This window comes from Primulina tabacum, chromosome 1 (genome assembly GCF_025594145.1).
Source record: "Primulina tabacum isolate GXHZ01 chromosome 1, ASM2559414v2, whole genome shotgun sequence".
Taxonomy (NCBI): Eukaryota; Viridiplantae; Streptophyta; class Magnoliopsida; order Lamiales; family Gesneriaceae; genus Primulina; species Primulina tabacum.
The window spans coordinates 6,885,607-6,906,408 of record NC_134550.1 but is presented as its reverse complement, the minus strand read 5'-3'; the positions used below and the strand labels follow the sequence as shown (position 1 = coordinate 6,906,408).

At 32.0% G+C, this 20,802-nt stretch overlaps 3 protein-coding genes across 6 annotated transcripts; 1 reads left to right on the top strand and 2 right to left on the bottom strand.

Moving 5' to 3' along the window:
* Nucleotides 1-875: 875 nt before the first annotated feature.
* LOC142517258 (putative membrane-associated kinase regulator 4) lies at nucleotides 876-1,968 on the bottom strand. Its single transcript, XM_075619910.1, has one exon. The coding sequence runs from the start codon at nucleotides 1,950-1,952 to the stop codon at nucleotides 948-950; it is 1,005 nt and encodes a 334-aa protein (XP_075476025.1). The 5' UTR covers nucleotides 1,953-1,968; the 3' UTR covers nucleotides 876-947.
* A 5,402-nt stretch (nucleotides 1,969-7,370) lies between these two features.
* On the bottom strand, nucleotides 7,371-10,997 carry LOC142538080 (uncharacterized). 2 transcript variants are annotated; one of them, XM_075643524.1, is made up of 7 exons: nucleotides 10,769-10,997; nucleotides 10,198-10,307; nucleotides 8,672-8,883; nucleotides 8,509-8,600; nucleotides 8,299-8,401; nucleotides 8,042-8,184; nucleotides 7,371-7,812 (listed from the first exon to the last, which is right to left on the bottom strand). In XM_075643524.1, exons 1-7 carry the CDS (start codon nucleotides 10,967-10,969, stop codon nucleotides 7,708-7,710), a joined length of 966 nt encoding a protein of 321 aa, XP_075499639.1. In that variant the 5' UTR covers nucleotides 10,970-10,997; the 3' UTR covers nucleotides 7,371-7,707. The 2 variants fall into 2 exon arrangements, with proteins under 2 accessions (XP_075499639.1, XP_075499645.1); XM_075643530.1 differs by having other exon boundaries at nucleotides 8,690-8,883.
* A 660-nt stretch (nucleotides 10,998-11,657) lies between these two features.
* LOC142538056 (SWR1 complex subunit 2) lies at nucleotides 11,658-18,483 on the top strand. 3 transcript variants are annotated; one of them, XM_075643516.1, is made up of 12 exons: nucleotides 11,658-11,902; nucleotides 12,016-12,163; nucleotides 12,248-12,317; nucleotides 12,673-12,744; nucleotides 12,832-12,875; nucleotides 12,958-13,210; nucleotides 14,858-14,933; nucleotides 15,040-15,159; nucleotides 15,297-15,365; nucleotides 15,751-15,789; nucleotides 16,575-16,644; nucleotides 17,948-18,483. In XM_075643516.1, the coding sequence occupies exons 2-12, from the start codon at nucleotides 12,105-12,107 to the stop codon at nucleotides 18,126-18,128; spliced, it is 1,053 nt and encodes a 350-aa protein (XP_075499631.1). In that variant the 5' UTR covers nucleotides 11,658-11,902; nucleotides 12,016-12,104; the 3' UTR covers nucleotides 18,129-18,483. The 3 variants fall into 3 exon arrangements, with proteins under 3 accessions (XP_075499631.1, XP_075499624.1, XP_075499616.1); XM_075643509.1 differs by lacking the exons at nucleotides 15,751-15,789; nucleotides 16,575-16,644; nucleotides 17,948-18,483 and having other exon boundaries at nucleotides 12,071-12,163; nucleotides 15,297-15,502; XM_075643501.1 differs by lacking the exons at nucleotides 15,751-15,789; nucleotides 16,575-16,644; nucleotides 17,948-18,483 and having other exon boundaries at nucleotides 11,978-12,163; nucleotides 15,297-15,502.
* The last annotated feature ends 2,319 nt before the right edge of the window (nucleotides 18,484-20,802 follow it).

Sequence of the window (20,802 nt, the reverse complement as noted above, 5' to 3'; positions counted from 1 at the left end):
CATGGAAAATTGTATTATGTGTTGGCACTTGTATCATATTATGTGGCATCAACGAGAGTTTCATAATTTAAATAAAAAGAATTTTGACTATTATAATTCTCGATTGAAAAAGAAATGTTTCGACGGTTGGATTATACAAATTTAATATATATTTTTGTTTGTGAACCAACTATATGAGTAATATTTATGTAATTATTTCAAATATTCGTTGACTTGTTATATTATTGATGTAATATATTGTTTTCAATGTATTTTTTATTCGCAATAAGATGGCCGATTTTTAATTTTTTACCTCACGGAACATAGGTATGATTATGATAATAACGCCTTTATTTTGATTATTGCTGCGGATATATTCGGCTATATTTAAGTTTTAACCCTTAACAGAAGTGTAAGAATATAAATATATCTCTACTAAAAGGAGAATAAAGCTCTATTAGACGGAAGTTGAACATAATTATTGACTGATAGGGTAGTCATCCAGTTGAGCACATTATAAGCAGGTGATGGCACAATCAAATCATGCGATCATGCCCTGTTTGCATCTAGAATCACTCAATTTGCTCTGATACCACTTAAATATAGCGATGAAGTTCACAACAGAAATATTGACTGATAGGGTAGTCATCCAGTTGAGCACAAGAAACATCAGAGAACATTATAAGCAGGTGATTGCATAATCAAATCGTGCGACCGTACCCTGTTTGTATCTAAAATCGCTCGACTTGCTCTGATACCACTTAAATATAGCGGTGACGTTCACAACAAATGGCTGATGCAAATCGAATGACTAATCATATCAAAATTCATGTTAATCAATGAATAACATTAATTTCTAGACAGAACTTTGTATTTATACAAAATTTGAGGTTATTCAAATAAACATGTTTCATAGTATTCTTCGACTATCTCAACAGTTGTGTAAAAATTTTATTCATGCATAGTTTTCAACCCCTGCAACGTCCAGTTCTTTCCTGGTCATCGAAAACGACTTGGGAAGAAGCTGGCATTGGACAAAGTATCTGTTCACCAGCAATACTTTTAGAAGGAGGCTGGTTTTGAGATCGTTTACAATGAGCAATCGCGGCCTGGATCGAGTTCTCGAGCTCCAAGTTTGGGCCGCAGCTGTTCTTGACACCAGCGGACCTGGAATAATCAGACATGGAACTAGCCGACTTCGATAGCCTTTTGAAGGCCCCGGAGAACGATCTCCTGTGACCTGCTTGACAATCTTCTGTTACATTGTTCTCTTTGCTACTTAAAGATGGCATCATCTTTTTGTTACTGCATTTAACCGCCTGGATTTGCCCGAAAGGTGGCGCTACGTTCTTGGTGGTACCTTTCTCAATATCTCTGGTCTTTGGAAGTGATTTCTTCTCATCCGCAGCAGCAGCAGAAGATTGGTAGGAACAACCGGATTTGGTAAACAGAGATTTAAGAAAAGCCCGTTTGAGCTTCGAACCGATACTCGACGACTGTTTGATCAGCTTCAACCGTTTGGCCCAAGAATACTTCTTCTCCTTGAACGATGTCGAGTATTCAAGGAAATACTCATTCCGGTTCAGCTCTCCACTAACTTGGCAAGACTCCACAGGCGAGACGTTGCAGGATTCGAATGGCGTGTTGGCTGTGGAAGTGTTGGATGCAGAGAACAATGGAGTACTAAAGGATTCATTGTCGAATTCGTAGCTCGACTTAGAAGACGTTTGGAGGATTTTGTCAAGCATCTGGAGGCGAGGTGGGAGATGAAGAGGGAGGAGTTTTCCCATGTAGAAGAGCTGATCAGCTGAACAGATAGCGGCGCGATTCGTCTCCGAGGAATCGGCGAAACTTTGGAACTCAAATTCTTTGTTGGAGTGGCACAATATGGTGGCTAATGGATCAACTTCTATGTTAATGTAATCATAATCTTGTACTGACTCCATTGTTGAACCTTTTTCAAGAACACTCATAAAATAAAGTTAGAACTCAAAGGCTGCAGGGGTTATAGCATTATATAATATACGAGCCTTCATTTAACCGAGGAAAATATATCTTCTTTTGGCATTTGAAATGACAAAGTAACTTGGGGGGAATTGTTTCGCTTTCTACTGTTTGACTTTTATGGATTCTTGGATTTCCATCTCTCAATTCTAACAAAAAAATTCACATTATTAGTTTTTAAAAAACTGAGAAAGAAATGGCATACATATATTTTTATCGAGCGATGAAAAATAAGAGTGTTTGGGTTTGCGCAACAAATGCGAAAATAGATGACACGAGTTGTTATAAGAGTCAATTATAAATGCTCATTGTATGTAATCCGATGTGAGATGATATATCACAAAAATAATATCACTAAGAATTTTATATACTCTTCAAAACATCACAACACATTATTTACAACGTATCTATACTATTATTTATGTTATTAAGTTTGAGATACCTATACTAACTAACTTTAGTGTCAAAATCAATTATAAAAAAAAAACCAACAATACTCATTTAAAATTATAAAAATACTCTATTTTTATTTAATAAAATATATTTTAGTAAGTTTACTTATTTTCTAATTATATATATCCACTTTCTAAAAATTTTAAAACTACTAAAATATATTCTCTAATATCTATCCAAAATTTGAAATTTGAAATAATTTTATAATTTTTAATATATATATTTTTAAAGAAAATATTAAATTAAAAACCAAAAAAAATATTATTACAAAAAATATCGCATATATGCACATAACACATGTAAAAGATCGCTAGTATATTCTTAAAGTGTGAACACTCTATATAATTGGTTTTCATTTTACAAATAAAATCTTTTTCTCTTGAAATACCCTTCACCGACACTATTATTTCTACACCCAAAAAAAAAATAACAAAGTAAAATTTGAAGTAAATAAATTGTTCCAATATCATACATTTAATATACACAAAATTATATTTTATATTAAAATATAGTCAGTCATTCATGATCTTGTTCAAATAATAAACTTTTGAAAAATCCAAGGGCCAGAGCTTCCCTAAAACATTGTGGCAATTCCTAATTTTGAAATTGATTTAACATAATTATATTTTAATGATGTGACCGCAAGTAAAATGTGGCGATTTTGTTATCATAATTGAGCATTAATTAATTAATTAAAAATTTATTTATTTTTTAAATTTATAAAGTGAGTTGGCAACACAAATCTCCACTATCCATGATTTAAGGATGCAAAAATCAAATCATTGAAAACATAACATTAATGCTACTTATATTACTAATCCCAAGTCCTCCCCTCCAATCTACGGTTCTTTGGCAAAATAAATCAAATAAATTTCCGTACGAGTGAGGAAAAAGTGGATTGAATGGGCAGATTGTAAAATGCAAATATGACAAAATCACATGTTTTACGATAATTTATAATATTGAGAAACTATTATGAAATAAATAAATAGAAAGAAAGAAACTTTATAAAAGGAAATAATAACATTTTTAAAAAAAAAAAAAACCCAATTGCTAGTTTTGTGCCCATAAAAAAATAATAAATGGAAAGGGAAATGAGACATTTAAGTTTCCTTTCCCCAATATAATAATAATGATGAGAATTATTATTATTATTATTATGTATGGAGTGATTTGTCGTATTATTAACAGTACAAGTGTGGATGATGCAAATGCACTAGTCAACACTTTCTATATATTGACGGAGACAAAAACTTGTGTGAGACGATCTCACGGGTCATATTTTGTGAGATGGATATCTTATTTGGGTCATTCATGAAAAATTATTACTTTTTATGCTAAGAATATTACTTTTTATTGTGAATATCGGTAGGATTGACCCGTCTCACAGATAAAAATTCGTGAGACCGTCTCACAAAAGACCTTGTTCGAATATTTACCTATAATATAGATGAATATTTGAAAATTATAATTACAAATATAATAGATAAGGACCTCAAGGACGGATCTAGCTCATGTCAGCTCCGAGCTTTACTTCACTCCAAATTTTTATTATTATATATAATTTATGTAAGTTTTTCACTTAGCTCAACACTCTTTTCATGCTCAAAGCTCGGCTCGTCTCTTCGATTATGGCACAATTTTATTGAACAATACAATGTAATGATTTTTTTGTATTATATAAAATTTAATACATATTTTTTGGTAATAATATATGATTCATTATATTAAGTTCAAACTCGTGTCAATTCTAATTTTTGGATCCGTCCTTGACACCGTAATAACAACATTATTATATACCATTTGCACGCGTAGGCTTGATTTTAATAAAATAAAAAAATATATATATAACACAACTTTACCGACTTCGTTACTGGATTCCAGGATCTAGTCGTTTGTTCACTCTGTTTTTCAACTGTAGCCATAGAATTTTTGTCCTCACACACAAAAAGGGGATCACTCATTTGTTTTATGCGATAATTAAACGTTCAAATTAAAATTAATTGTCTCCATAAAAAAAAAACTACATAATTAGGAACATACACTTTTACATTTAACTCTTCTACGAACAGACACTTATTCAATTCAAAAAGTTGTATCCTTTTGTTCAGGTTTCATATCATCTAATGATGAAGACATGGTAGATAAAATGTATTCACGGTATTCGAGTAAGTGGAAGAGTGTGTGAGCGGTTGACTAATTGACAGAAATTCTATTCTCTATACGAACACCATTTGAGGCAAGTCTCTCACACAAGACTCATCTAGTGTGGTTTACCTGATTAGCGTATTTGCGTGTTATCGTGTTAGTCCCGAGGATTACACGGTGCGCACTACTGGATGGCGACTGCAGATTTCATCATAATAAAAAACAGATAAAAAGTGGTCCCACAATTGAATTTCCTGCGGAAGACTAGAATTCAACTTTTGTATCTGCTTTCACAAAAAACATTGATTTAGTTTCTTTTCTCAAATGTTATTTTTATTTTTTAATAAACAGGTAAGGATCCACTGAACTCCAGTCATGACACTGAATGTTCATATGCATATAATATGTGCATAAGATACTATTATACGATAATTAGTAAGGATTTAGTGCAAAATTTATATGCATACACTTCTTTCATAGGTGATATTCTGTGTTAGTAAAAATCACACGAAAATATCGGGTAAATTTTTTTTTGAACATAAAATATCATGTAATTAATTATATTATATCGAAATATAATTTATATAAAAAAATCCCGGTTATTATTTCAAATATTTATACAAATGGATTGAAATTCGATATTTTATTTATGTGTTTATATTGTGTATAGATCACAAATTACTATTGGCCAAGAGTGTAGAATCTTTTCCAACTATAAAAAGAAACGAAAGGACACCACAATTAGTGCCACGAGGAATACATTTTGACCCACAAATACCACAAATTCTGGATGGTACAAGCCATAGTGCTCTCCCCTCTCTTTTTCAATAAATATCACAAATAGTGCAATTTATTACTATATTATTCAATTTCTTCATTACTTCAACATCCGAGAAAATTTTTATAAACAATAAAATCTTTATAAAAATGTTACTAAATCACATATCAAATATTATATATATTAAAAAATCGAACGTTCGAATGTGATGATGTAATATTAATTTTTTATATATAGTATAGATATTCGGCAACCAACATATAGACCCTTTGCAGAATTTATGTGAAATTGAACCTTTACATACATAGCCATCACATATTTCAACTCCACCACCTATATTTGTAACCTGTTTTGTTTACACTCGGAAGCCCCTACCAATTATGATATCCTTAAAAAGTAGAGCAAAATTAAACATTACAAGTGTAAAGAATTTTCACTTGTAAAGTGTGTGTTTTCCTCATAGGTGACACACAATTCTGATAAATTAATATAATATATAGTTTTGGTAGGACGTGTAAAACTTGACAGGGAACTCTAAAACACGTGAATAAAATATAATGGAAAGGCTTCTTTTCTTTTTTTTTTAGAAAAAGAAAAAAAGTCCACTTTTTAAAAAAGTTGCTACCACCAAAAACCGTCAATTCTCTCAAATTTTGTATGTAAAAAATTCCCTTCCATTCGAAATCAAATGTTTTTCTTCGGGTTTATCATGGATAGTGAAAAATGTTTTATAGAAAAAATAAAAAGGGATTATGGAAATCCGAATAGTGTGTTCTTTATGTTCTCTTAGCTCCTCGTGCATGTAATTTGCTGGTATATATGAAGTCTAAACCACAAGGAAATCTCAAGCCTCGGTGACCAACTAATATGAGATCTTATGTTGTATTTGAACTTAACGATTTCAAATTCTTAGTAACAAATCTATTGGTTTCTTTAGGTAAATCTGTTTGACCATGAATTTCAAATCTCAACAAGTTATTTGTAGTCATTTTGATGGATTTCAGATTAGTCTTCAAGTTTTTTCTTTCAAACTCCAATCAAATCAAAATCTTCCGATTCAAATATAACCTTAGTGATCACGATTAATTTACGTCAAATATTGTCGCTTATGTTTTTGACATAATATTCAAAATTCACTTTGCCTAAAATTAATTGTGTTTTCATGACAAAAAATGATAAATTTATGGTGTTGCAATACGGATAAAATAGAGATCCACGACGACCACAATGACGATTTATATTAACCGAGCAACCCACATGATAATTCACGTCCATGAATTTTTAACTTTTTTAAAAAACATGTTTTGAGTTATTAATTATAATTAATAAATTTTTTTTTTTATTTTTATAATCTACTAAAATAAGTGCTTATAATAATTTTTATCTAATAAAGAAGGGGTATTTTTGTTTGTCTATTTAAATGATCAATGTAGTTACTCTAAGGTAGTGTGTTGCGTTATGACCTTAACACAAAAGTAGTACCATGACACAAAATCTAGAGACGGTCTCACAAATCTTTATCTGTGAGATGTGTCAACCCCACCGATATTCACGATAAAAAGTAATACTCTTAGCATAAAAAGTAATACTTTTTCATGGATGAATCAAATAAAAGATCCGTCTCACAAAATATGACCCGTGAGACCGTCTCACACAAATTTTTGCCCAAAATATAAAAATCCAAAATTTAATTTAGTCCAAATTTAATTTTGCACTTGTGAGGTTCACATAGCTAAATTAAAACTGATCTGACCTCGTACAAATATCCCGTTAATAGTGTAGAATAGTATAATGAAATTGAAAGAGACTTTTGTTACAAAAATATATAAACATTGGGATTTCGTATCATAATTTACGAAAATTCTAAATTCATAGTCATATATCCCTAAATTTATTTATTTTTTAATTGGCGATATATCAATTTTTTTATAATATAAAACAAGGTGATTCCGCCAACTTGAACCAATGTTTTTTTTACAGCGGGCTTGATGAATGAAAAGCACGACAATAAAGAAACTGTCCGAATTTAGATTTTTTAATCAATAAACCAACATTTTGTCCATCTGATTCATCATACAATCATTTAAAATCAATAGAATCATTGAATCCATTGATTGCATCTATAAAAAATGCACTGCCAACATTGAAATATGTAACAAAATACAAGAACAAAGTCAATTAATAGAGAAATCTGCTGGTAACAAACCAGAAACAAACTGTCAAATGGGCTTGGACAAAACAAAACGGTTCAAGTGGCAGGTCTCTCTTGCGCACGGGCATTTCCTTGTTGCGCTCGATGAAGCAGGCATAAGCGGGAAAGGAGTTGATAAAGAGGTTGGCTACTATCAACACCACTTAGGCTTTTGAAACTTGCCATGAACCCACACTCGTTTCATGACCTTCCCATTCCTGCGGTTTACTGACTTCACACAGCAGTATTCAAGTTCAACCTACAATAAAAGAGATTAAGTCCGTCCAGTCATTGTGAATAACAAAAGTGCTTTCAGGAGTTTAAATTACTGTGTTTTCAATGGTTGTTAAAGAATGCCATTTCAATTTGTACAAGACAATCGAGCACATTAACGGCACTTCCGGTATTAGCCAACCCTCATTTCTATGATTTTTACAAAAAAAAGGTGTTACGCTTCTACTAAACAAGTATCTTTACAAGGATTATACCACGATGAAGCCGGCAGCAGAAGTTAAGTTTCTCACAGCATCCAAGCAGAAGAAATAAGAGCGTGTTCCATCTGATCGCAAGTACTCTCTATAACCAACTCTTTGTTCAGGTTTAAATCGAAGCATAGTCATATCATAAAGACCTGATGTCATCACAAACAATCATGTCATCAGGTTCATACAGCACCGGACAAGGCAGAAAAACCCACCATGGAATGAAACTGAATTTTCAAATAATCCCTTTTGTAAGCCGTTACCATAATCCCTGAACAAAATCAGGCCCCCCGGCTTTAGAACAGAAAAGCAATGAGCAATGGCCTTAGGCATCCCGTGAAATGGTAAAGCGGATAATGTAAATACCTGCCACATAAACGTAGATAAAATTTGCCTAATCTAACAAACTTAGATATATATTTGGGTTGTGTAGGCAACAATTAACATAACATATAAATGAAACTGTAATGTACCATAGTAATGAAATCCACTCCTCCAATGCAACATTTATTTTCGCCAAAGTTGGATGGCTTGAGGCCATTTATCTTATTACTGTTGCTTGCACCTGGATAATGCCCAAAGTAGAGTCACTTATCACCAAGTTTATTTAAAAGTTGATAATAAAGCATTTGGCACCTGGAAATCCAAAATTACATGTCTGTGAGAAACTTCTTGAGCAACTTTCGCAGGCCAACCACGATGGAAATCCAAATGTTGAAAAATCGCATTGGAACGGATAGAAACGACTTTTATTAGAGATTGAGTTAGTATCACCAATTACATCTTTAGCCCTCTCGAGAGCTTCATTACTGCAATCACAGGCATATACAGTGATGCTATCCTGTCCACTGCAAGAAAAGGAACAAAATTCAGTAAAAATTAACAGGCGAACAGAAAGAACTCCATAAAATGTAAAATTAATAAATAATCATTGAGAAGAAATATCTTATGAATAACTAAAAAATGCAAAATAACATATAATGAACACCACAAAAAAATGTGTCGATTTAGGTGAAAGCTGAAAATTAATGAATTGTCAATGCACTTTTGTCTAATTAAACTAACATAAAAGAGAGAAAATTTGTTAAAAGAAACATGCTTGTTATGACCTAGAGATAATACAATGCTTCGTACTGATCTACTTATGAAGTCAGAAATATATTTTTGTAGTAATATATCAGCATGTCTTGGTCATGTTTTTGTTCTAATTATTGAACAGACTTGATAAATTGGCGTGATTTTTTGAATTTTCTTTCTGAACTTAGCATTTCCATCTTTAATCCATTAGATGAATTATAAAATTGATAGTGAAAAAAATTCAAGTTTAAGATGCCAAGCACGATTCGAGTAACTTAATAATAGTATCTGCTACAATGCCAAATGTAATCTCATCGAGTTCATTAATATGTGACCCAGAGCACATGCTAGTACAAATAGTGAAAAAAATTCAAGTTTAAGATGCCAAGCACGATTCGAGTAACTTAATAATAGTATCTGCTACAATGCCAAATGTAATCTCATCGAGTTCATTAATATGTGACCCAGAGCACATGCTAATACAAATAGTGTATTAAAAATTATGTGTTAGATACATACACATATGAACTGTGAACATATATACACATATCAATCATGAATTTCTATGACAATAGAACAATTGCGCTCTTTCTTCAAGTATTTAATTAAAATCCATTTTGTCCAGTGAATATATTCAGTTTATTTCCAATTCAATGAGATACGATGTTGACATCGTGATAATTTCAATAGATTCTTTAGAAAAAAGTTTGAAATTGCACATTATAATCTATATTTTTAAAATATAAATAATGTTAGTAGTTTGTGATCAAATAATTTTTATGTGTACCACTTTAATATGAGTGATGTCAAATTTTATAAATATTCTTCTTATGATTTTGATTTCAACTATGATTAGAGTAATTTCCTATGTAAAATAACAGTTCAAAAAAACTGATACCCCTGTTGGTTGGGCTCAGTATGTGACCATGATTTGCCTAAATCTCATCACACATTGACCAAGTGAAGTAACCACTTATCGACGGCTGCCGCTAATAAGGGGTTAGTTTGCTGACAAGGAGTTCTAAAAATGGGAAGACCAAAACAGCAGATGTAGATGATGGAAAATAATCAAGATTCAAGCTTACCGCAGTATCGGTAACACAGTACTTCCATTACCACATCCCACTTCCAAAACCTTTGAATCATCCTTGCAAGATGCAAACTCTGGAAATTCTTTCAACAAGTATCGCCTCTCCTGCATCCAATCACTATTTAACATAAGCATCAACCCAAGGAAATTAAAAACTAAAACAAATGGAATGACCGAGCTTGAAATCATACACAACGATGGGGTTAAGGTGATGAAAAAGAGAAGGTAAGTCCTACCAAAATCTCAGCAGGGACGAATTAAATTTACCACCTAGCCAATCAGTAACAAGCAGATGATCGTCTAACATATTGTAGAACAAAGACAAACTCATTTAACAAATGCCACAAACAAGAAGGAAATACTCTGTCAACAAGAAATAATTCAAGCCAGTGATGCATGACTCAATGTGTGGAATTCCCAGAGGATTAGCAGAGACAACCGATTAACAAAAAACCCATGATCCATAACGCAAGAAATTCCTCATCAAAACCTTTAACGGCTACCAGATTGAATTTTTTTTTCTAACAACGATTCATGAAAACAGCCCATGATCCAATTTCGCATACCTTGAAGAACTTGCCAGTGGAGTGACGAGAATGAAACTTTTCCCAAGCTTCGGAATCATGGTTTTGACTAGCCGTGTCTTCCGAAGAGCAAGGGAGCAAGTGGAATCGAAGGGATGGATCGCTTTCGACTTCTTCTTTGAATTGATCCCACTCGAAATCTTTGGAGAAGTAATTCTGGGCTTGGCAATTACTTCTGTTCATTGTTGGTTGGGAACTCAAGATTGTGCATTTTAGCTGGTTTACTATGAATGAGTTAAATTTATATTTTGTTATTATAAATTTTCACTCTTTTTTTAATTTGTAAATTAGATTTTTTTATATGTGTGTGTTTGTGTGAATGTGCGATTTAAATAAGTTATGCTTGTAGTCATATTGAATAATGAGAAAATATTTTTGCGATATATAATAATATATATCAAGCTATTTTGGTTTTCAAATATTAAAATAAGATTTTATATAATTTATAAGTCTAACAACAATATTTATTTAAAGACTTTATATTATAAGCTCGGTCAATGTGCTTTTATTTGTAGATAAACATTATAAAATTACACATTTACATAAAAAATAAATATGAAAACATATAAATATATATTGCACCATTTACATTTAAGTAAAAATATCTTTAATATGCATTTCACTATGTTATATTTATTTTGTTTTGTAATTTTATTCTTTTTTCGAATTAGAGTTGACAAAACAACTATGTAAATAGATAAGTCGATGATATTATGTTATTTTCATAAATTTTATTTTTAGTCATTTATATTTATTTTTTGTGATTTTAATATCGTATATTATTGTATTTTAATTTTAATTTTTAATAATTTTAATAATTATTTTATCGAAATTATTTTTAATTTATCACTTCGACACATTAATTAATTAGCACCAGCTGGGTAACTTGCAAGAATATAGAAGAACTGCCGATATCCAAAAGGAGTAGGGTTTTGGCAATTTGCATGTAGGGTTCATGATTATGTTTGCGTTTCTGTTTTGATTCTTTGCCTCCCAGATCCAGAATCACTCCCCTTATCCCACTGTTGAAATTAATCCGCCGGAAAACGCTACTGAAAAGGACGGTGTGTGAAGAATATTTTCGGGTGATGGCAATGGACCAATAGGCTGTGTCGGGTACTATAATGGAAGGCAACTTTTGAATTTGATTTTGTCAAATGAAATCTTCACACATTTGTATTCTCATTTCAGATACGATGGATTACATGTGGTGTTACTTTTTGTTTCAGTCAAGAAAGAGAGAAATTTGTGTGACAAACGTTTTCTGTACATTTTTTCGGTTTGAGTGTTGAAGATTTTATTTAACGTGGTGAAGTCGATGGATCTGCAACAGCATGTTTTCCTCGATCCTGCCTCTCGGGGAACCAGAGGCAAACGGTGGGTTGAGAAGTGTTGTACGCTCTAATTTTTGTATGTACCTGACTGGGCTGAAATGAGACTCATTTGAAAATTATGTGCCAGGATGACGAAGTTGCTTGATGATGAACTTGAAGAGGACGAGGTCTTCTGGAATCAAGACGCTCTCAAAGAGGTAATGTATGGTGGAAAACTTGGTTTTGCCACCAAATAGTTTCCAGGTGGTTGTTTTTATCGGGTGCCTGACGATTATCATGTTGCACAACCTCAAAATGAGGTTTTGCTTCGTGCTATTGAGATTATTTTGAGGAAAATGCAAAAACGACAACCATGGTGATATTAGGCATGACTAAGGAAACAATGTGTTATGAGTGAAGGCGCTTAGCCGTTGGAGTCAATAGAGACATAAATTTATTTGGACATTTATATTGGTGAAGAGCTTGTTCTACCTGATTATTGCATGAGACAATTATTTGTATTCATCCTCCCAAATTTTTATTGGGCTGAGTTTTCTCTGAAATTATTTCCAGGAAGAGAATGATGTCGAATATGAGGAAGAAGCGGAGGTTGCTGATGTTTATGATAGTGATTTTGATGACGATGTAAGCTCTATATTTTCACGAGGTCGTCGTTTTCATCCTCATCTGTTTCCCATTCTACTTAATTTGAGTTGGTACACTCTATTACAGGAGCCTGAGGCAAATGAAGAAGTGGAAAATGAACCAGATGAGAGGTATGTCTCTTTATTCTTCAATATAAAGTGAAGTACACCTTCTTTCTGTATATTCTGACTTGCTCAATTTTTTTATGAGAAGGACGAGGACAAAAAAGAAATTGATATTTCCAGGAAAGCCACCCATGAAGAAGAAGAAAAACAAGGTGCTGTCCAAGATAGAAAAGGTACCTGAAGATGAGAAAATTTCAGAGCAGTCCACTCCTGATGAACATCATGAAGTTCCTGATGATGCTGAGATGGAGAAAATAGTTAGAAAATCAACCAGAACTTCTGTCATTATCAGGCAAGCCGAGAGGGATGCAATACGTGCAGCATTGCAATCTACTACGAAGGTATTGTGTAATTACAATCATCAACTTTGTTTTAGTTTATGATAAAGCTCTTTAGCATAGGTAACCAAACTGCTCTACGGAATGAACAAGAATTCAATTGTGATAATTTTCCAAAGGTAATTTTGTGTGGTGCAGCATTTAGTTTCACGTGGTCGAAAAAGAGCCTGTTGAATATGATGCTTAATATTCGATGCACAAATCGGTGGAAACTCAACTCTCAAGAAACATTTGGTGTTAAAAACTAGGAAATATGTTGTCTTTGAAAAAATTCACAGGCACAGGTTTGGAAAGATGCACGACCAAATATTCTCGTTGTATAGACTAACTGGAAAATGACAAGGACTTTTGTGAAGGTCTAAACATGAAAACCTGATGTGATTTCTAGCCATTCTTAAAAACGAAGTGCTAGAAACCTTTCTTCTTCATTATTATTGTTGGAGAAAGAAGGAATGTTATGAAGTATTTGACCACATCAAAAGAATTCTCAATTTCACGAAATATTGGAGTCAAAATGGATGATTGTGCTTGGTCTTTGCTTTTGTTTGATGATTGATTTTTTTTAAAAATAAAGAAATCCGAAAGGATGATTCTTGTCTTTTGCTTATTCTTGGGTTGTCATTGAAAAGTAAGTTTATTTTTTGGTGTGTGTGTGTTGTCATCTATGTCATGATTTTAGAGTGAAAAATGTCTATTACATGATTTTTAAGCAGAAATTGAAGGTAGTGAAAATGAACAGTTGGGTCATATACCCAGGGCTCTTGTACATTTGTGGGTATTAGTGTCATGCCTTATTACTTAACCACGATTGTTCCACCCTTAACTCCTACCTCCGAAATCAATCACTTCTTTGTACCTTTTATATCATGCCAACCTTGGCAACTCTCAATGCTGATCTGAACTTGCTTTTGGCATATCGAGTACCATACTAATCTTATAATGAGGAAATTTCTGATAATTCTTCATCTTTAAAGTTTGGCAATGTTTGCTGGTTTCTATGTGATCTGGTGGTGTACATCCAACATCAAAAGCTACCTTATAAATCAGCAGAAAGTCCTGTTGCTCTGCAAAAAGAATCCGTTACATATATAACTGTGAGAAATTAGTCATTGCTATAACTACTCTACCGTGCTTTTATTCTTATTTTTGTCCCTGTAATCGTTCCCTACGTTTCAATTAGAAGATGTTTCTAAATGTTGAAATTATCTCCATAAATGAGTGCAAGATTCACACCACATCTATAAAATCAAGAAGCATGTCTGTAAGTCTAATTATGGCATATAGTCTATTTACAGGAGGGTTAAAACTCTATGCGTTATGCATCCTTAGGACGTATTGACCAAAGAAAACTACGGTTTCTCATGTGAACCTATGATAAAATGGCTTATCTCTCTTCTCATCGTGTCATTGCCTATCTATCATTTACTTTCTTGTTCCATCAATTAACACAGTTCGAGTTTGTCAATTGTTATCAATACTGGTCCGGTCAAGAACTTATGTGGTTACACAGCAACATTTCTATTGTTATCTGTCTATTTTATTTTCAAATTATATTATCTTCAAAAACTTGTTTTAACTCAGCATGGGTATGTATTGAATTTACAAACCCTAAAATGACCATTACTTGATGAACATATTTTTAACTTCCAGCCAATTAAGAAGAAAAAGGAAGGCGAGGAGAAAAGGATGACCCAAGAAGAGATGCTTCTGGAAGCAGCTCAAACAGGTGCATTTCATGATATTCTGCGTAAAAGATTTTATTTATTTTGTCGAAGTGCACGTGTTAGCTTAATTCTACTTTTCAGTTGTATTTCATTAAAAAATTTATGCAGAAATTATGAATTTGAGAAACTTGGAGAGGGTGTTAGCAAGAGAAGAAGAAGTGAAGAAAAGAGCTATTGTGCATAAACAAGTTTATAGTGGTCCCAAGATACAGTATCTTTCTAAAGATGGCAAGCCTCTTCTCTCTTCACTTCAAATGGCTTCACATCCATTTTTCCCCGTGCACAATTTTGTAGTTCAAGTATTGTTATTGGTTTTTGCTCAACATTTATATTGATTGAATAAGTAAATGGGACATTTATTATAGGTTCTTCATATCTAAATTTCACGGGTGGTTCATCATTTCGGTCAGAGATTTCAACAACTTCTATTCCATGTAAGAGAAAAATGCCCATGTTTTTAACACGTATACTCTATATTAGTTTAACGCTCACATTCATAATGTCCTCGTGCTTAGCTTTAAGCATGTTACCTGCAGCAAAATTCAGTATTCTACAGTTTGCTGTGGCTTAAGTTTTAACTGTCTAAGCAAATGGTGAGCTTAATTACTTGAAAAATCGTGAAAAGTACTTGTAAGTGTTATTCAGTCTACCCACACCCTCTAGACCATTCACGCTGCTCATTTCCAGACCAACAGATTGCATTTCGAGTTTCGACAATTACCTAGATTTGCCATTATTAACTTTTACTTACAGGTCAAAAGTTACATCTGCTTCCTAGCCCTATTATGAGTTACTAATTTTATATTCTAATATTTCCAGATCCAGAGAAGGCTTTTTGTGTCATTACTGGGCTGCCAGGCGATGTAAGTATTTGCTTTTTATGAACTCAGAAAGCTGCATTGTATTCCATGCATATGGTGTGGTGTTTGTAAAGCCTATATTGCCTTGTATGACGTTTGCCCTAATTAGGTGTGTAAACAGTTATCAACAATCAACCTATAAGCGTCACCTCATTTTCATGTTCATCATCATTCAGATGGAGAAACTTGATGCTGGTGATCAATTAGTCATTCTTAAGTAAATTGGAGATGGAAGTCAGGCTTCTTTGAAAACAGACCTAATTGCTCAACGAATGAAGTTGTATACTAAAGACGAGAAAAATTCCGTGTTTGGTTCATTTATCCTGTGTACATGCTCAAATTGTCTTTCGTGAACAAACACAAGTTATCTTGGGGAGCTTGGTTAGCTCAACTTTGCCTTGGCTGATAATGATAGGCATCTAGTATGTATGTTCTTTTTTCCTTGGCACATCCAAGGATCTAAGGGAAAGTGTTTGGGAAAGCCTGAATGTATGACAACTCATATTAGCACTAATTTAAAGACCTTTTCAAAGTATCGTTGAATACCATGAAGAGATAATGGTATAATGTAGCAATTGAAAAAATATATCGATGCCATGTAGACACCTTTTCTTTGTATGTTCCTCTGTTACCATACAACTTCATCGGGTCATCACCCAAAGGCTATCCTAATGGACTATCAGGTTCCTATAACTTCATTTTACCTTGAATATGCTTGTTTTTGCTATTAGATTCATCTGCTGGAACGAATTTTATAAAAATGTATTTTTACTCACTAAAATTCCAGTTACCGTGATCCGAAGACTCAATTACCTTATGCCACTAAAGAAGCATTCAAGATCATCCATGAACGGTTAGAAAATTTTCATCTTTTATGAATTTTTGTTTCCACGAGTTTTGTGTAATAAGAATATGTTTGCTTGCCATTAAAATGCTGTGAGAAACTTTGCAATTGCTGGGTACAAATATTTTTATTCCATGTGATCGGAATGAGAAAAGTCATTAACAGTGTTATTTGTTCCTTACATTCTGTATGGCTGGCTATATGTTAACACTTGGTTATGTTTCTTGTTTTTCCCAATGGACAATATATTAGGAATAATTGAAATTTATTATAGTTATCTTTATTTGCTTGCATATTTTAACTTTAAACTTAGACAACTTATTTACTCAATAGTATGAAACCAGATGTATTCTTAGGCAACTAATATACTAAATTTATATTTCCATAAAATTGTGCTTTTACCTTGTTCAGCCCTTAATTACTTGGCATTTTGTATGGGCCTTAAAATATGTTTGTGTGTTACTCTGTCAGATTAAGCAAACTTATAATGGTGTTGATTAAAAAATTTATATTGATAAGAAGGGAAGGGGAAGACAAGGAAGCATGAGTGTTAAATTTGATACGTTAATCAACATTTGTAATCCAAGTTCAAGGCAAGAATATAGATAACAAGGGAAAGGGAAGATGTGGAAGCTCAAATATTAAAATTAGATATGTTAATTAACATTTTTAATCCGAGTTCAAGACAAGAATAGAGTCGCATTTTTTCAAATAGGATCCATTGCAAAAACTTTTCTGTACCATACGGTAATATAATATACATGCATCGGGGAAGAGAAAAAACTAGAACCTTTTTGGTATTTATTCACGAAAATGGGACCAAGAAAAATTAAACAAGCTCTATGAAAAATAACCTATCTTATCTTCTTTTGTGAACCTGTTTGCCCCCATGTCACATAGGTTATTGAAATGCTCTGTTCTGCAACAAAAAGTGAATCACTCACATTGTTTTTAAAAAATCAGAATTCAGAATGTATGGTGAAAAAAGTGGAGCAAAAAACTTCCAAATACACAATGATGACTTAACTTTAGTTATAATTTGTATTAAGTAATTTTAATTTATCGTTTTATCTAGCCAATCTAATATGTTCCAACTCTTGGACGGTTTTCACATTGGTGCTTCGTGGTGTGGGTTGTTCAGCTTTGAGCTCCTTATCATAGCCCTTTGTAGTTTCTGTTGTAGTGCAAGTTCAATCACTTCCTCTAGCCACTGCTTGCGCGCATACTTGAAAACGAGTCCATGTATTTGCTGCAACAAGAAGTGAATCATGAAGTTTTGCAAAGAACTTCAACCTTCTCTTCTGTATTGTAGGTTTGCAGGAGAGAGGAGCTGCAGTAAGGACCGTGGGGCATTGGTGGGACTACTGTCCGATGCAACTTTTGAACGGAAGAGAAAGAGATCAATCATTCCTCACCACAGGGACATGTCTTCGTTTCCTCATCCTGCTCGTTTCCGAAGAATTCCTGCACTTGAAATTCAAGACTCGGACTAACCAAGATGCCCGAATATGTCGATATGTATACACACACACAAACTAGTACGTGCATCGCGTGTTAGGCTGAATGGTCTTGATCATTTGTTTATTTAAACTATACACACTGTCACACACACATTTATATAAATTGATCTCTTGCCATGGGTGCCCAGCCATGAGGCAGCCATGTCACCGTTATGTTTTTTTTAAAAAACGTGATCATTATTGATCAAGATCATGCTATGACGAAAGTCATTGCACATGTTTTCTTCGAATAGTTCATCTCGTCATCGCACATGTTTTCCTTCAAATAATGCATCAATGTTCCTTGCGGCACATACTGAACAAGCTGCGGAGAATCGTATTGTTGTGTTGGAGAATCGTATGTTGTGTCGGAGAAGTTTTAATTTTTTTAAAAATAAAAGTGACAGAGACGCCACATGGGCTGGGTGCTCATGACCGCCCACAAGCTGTTGTCAAGATCATCAATTTTCTATATATATTTTGTGTTGCCATAATGAGAAGGGGGTTTTTTTTTTTTTTTTAAATAATAACATTTTACAAAATTGATGCAAAGCAAGTGCAATCCGGGAAAATCTGTCACGGATTCTGACAAATCCGCCGACTATCTCGGTTCCATTTTTTGTACTTTTCATGTTATATTTATATGCAGATGAAGGTCATTGTTTTGTATTTTAATTTAGTGTATAAATTTTTTCTTTTTTTTTATTTCTCACCGTCTGTTTTTCGTTTTTTCCAATCTACTTTTAATCTGAAAGCTCTTGTTATTTTATTTTTGAAAAGAATTTGTACTGTGTATTTTATCGTATATGTGATATCACGTGTAGGTGAAATTATTATAATTAATTTTTTTTTCAAATTATTTTTTTATTTCATAATTGTATAATGGCATCGTATTTTTCAATTTTTCACGTTAAAATTTTTGTATTTATCTATAAAATTGTAATATAGCTTGTTCAAAAGGTTTGACTTTTTAGTAAAAATAATTAAAAACAATGAAATCATGATATAATTTCTCACGTTGAAATTGTCAAGACTAATTATGTATTTATCTATACACACATACACACACACACACATGTATATATATGCATGTCAAATCCCCGGCAGCTCGCCACAACTCGTCGGTTTTCATATTTGTAGCAACATATATAGTTATTATTCTAAGTTGGGATTGCAGTCGAATACGAAAGAATGTAAAGACGTTGAAAATCAAAATAAATATAGCTTCGAGCAAAAATTAATAATTATATTACTTGATTCGATTAACTAAATTAGTTCTCAGACAAAAAAATTAACACATATAATGCCAGTTCTTTTTTGAAGATATAGTAAATACTTAGTCTTGTTGATATAAATTTTTTTTATCTCCACATTATTTATTATTTTAATTTTTATTATGAAGAGCGGTAAAAGTATACATTTCAAATGAAATTCCAAAAGAACCAAAATCCGAGGTGTATTTGTTCTCAATAATTGTTTAGTTCATTTTGAGATTTTTTTTAATGAATGAGACAGTTTTTACCCTCAAGACATATTACATATTTAAAGCTTGTCCATATTTATTATTTATTATAATGAAATAAGAATAATTTTACTATATTTTTTAAGTATATTTTTAATCCATTTTTATTTTCATCCTCAGAGCTAATACAATATATGCTTTTTTATTTATTTTTCATATTTATATATATAATTTGAATGAAATTTTACCCACGAGATATATACTTTCTTTGTTCAAAAAAAAAATGATATTTATGGTTATCCTGCTTATATGTTTAATCATTTAGAGAATGTGTTTACAATAATCAAAATCGAATGAAAAAAATAGAAATTAGATAATTATTATAAGGAAAATCGAATTCCGACTTTCCTTGACGCAGTTATTGCCTGAATAAACAAAATGTTATTAAAAAAAGGGAAAAATGCACAAAGTTCTATCGATTTGAACAATTGCCTTATTTATAGTTTTTGGGTGATCTCGACTTGTCGTGGTTTTGTTCATGCCGTTCTTGCCAACATTTTGCACTTTGTCCATCGTCATGTTTCACTTTTGAATATTTGCATTAACTGACTTTTAAAATTTTAAAAGTACTTTAAATCAAAAATTACATACATTTCTTTTTGAAAAAAAAAGGTACATAAATGAATTAAATTTAATTCACTTAAATAAGTTTTGAAATTTAGAATTATTTTTTTGAATAAAGAATTTTTTGAAATAAAAAAATAAAATTAAGGCAAAATATCAATTTTAATTATGTATGCAAGTATGCGATATTTTTAGTCTTATATGTTTCGACTAATCAATTATAGTTTTGTAATTATGTACTTTTGATATTTTTAGTCATTCTTGTCAAAATAATGTAACTAAATAGCTAATATCATTGTTAAAATTTATAATTACGTTGTTGACCACGTACATATCTCGATAAATTTATTTAATTACATATTTGTAAAAGTTTAACAATTATTTCAGGAAAAAAGTTTAACAATATTATTGATTATTTAATTAATTTTAGATTGAAATGTCTAAAATTAATTAAATATATAATTTTACATGGCTTTTTTTTTATTTTATTCAAATAAACTTTAAGAACTAAAAATATCACATTGATTATTAAAATGGATATTTTGCCTAAAATGTATTAAAATTCTAATATAATATATAATT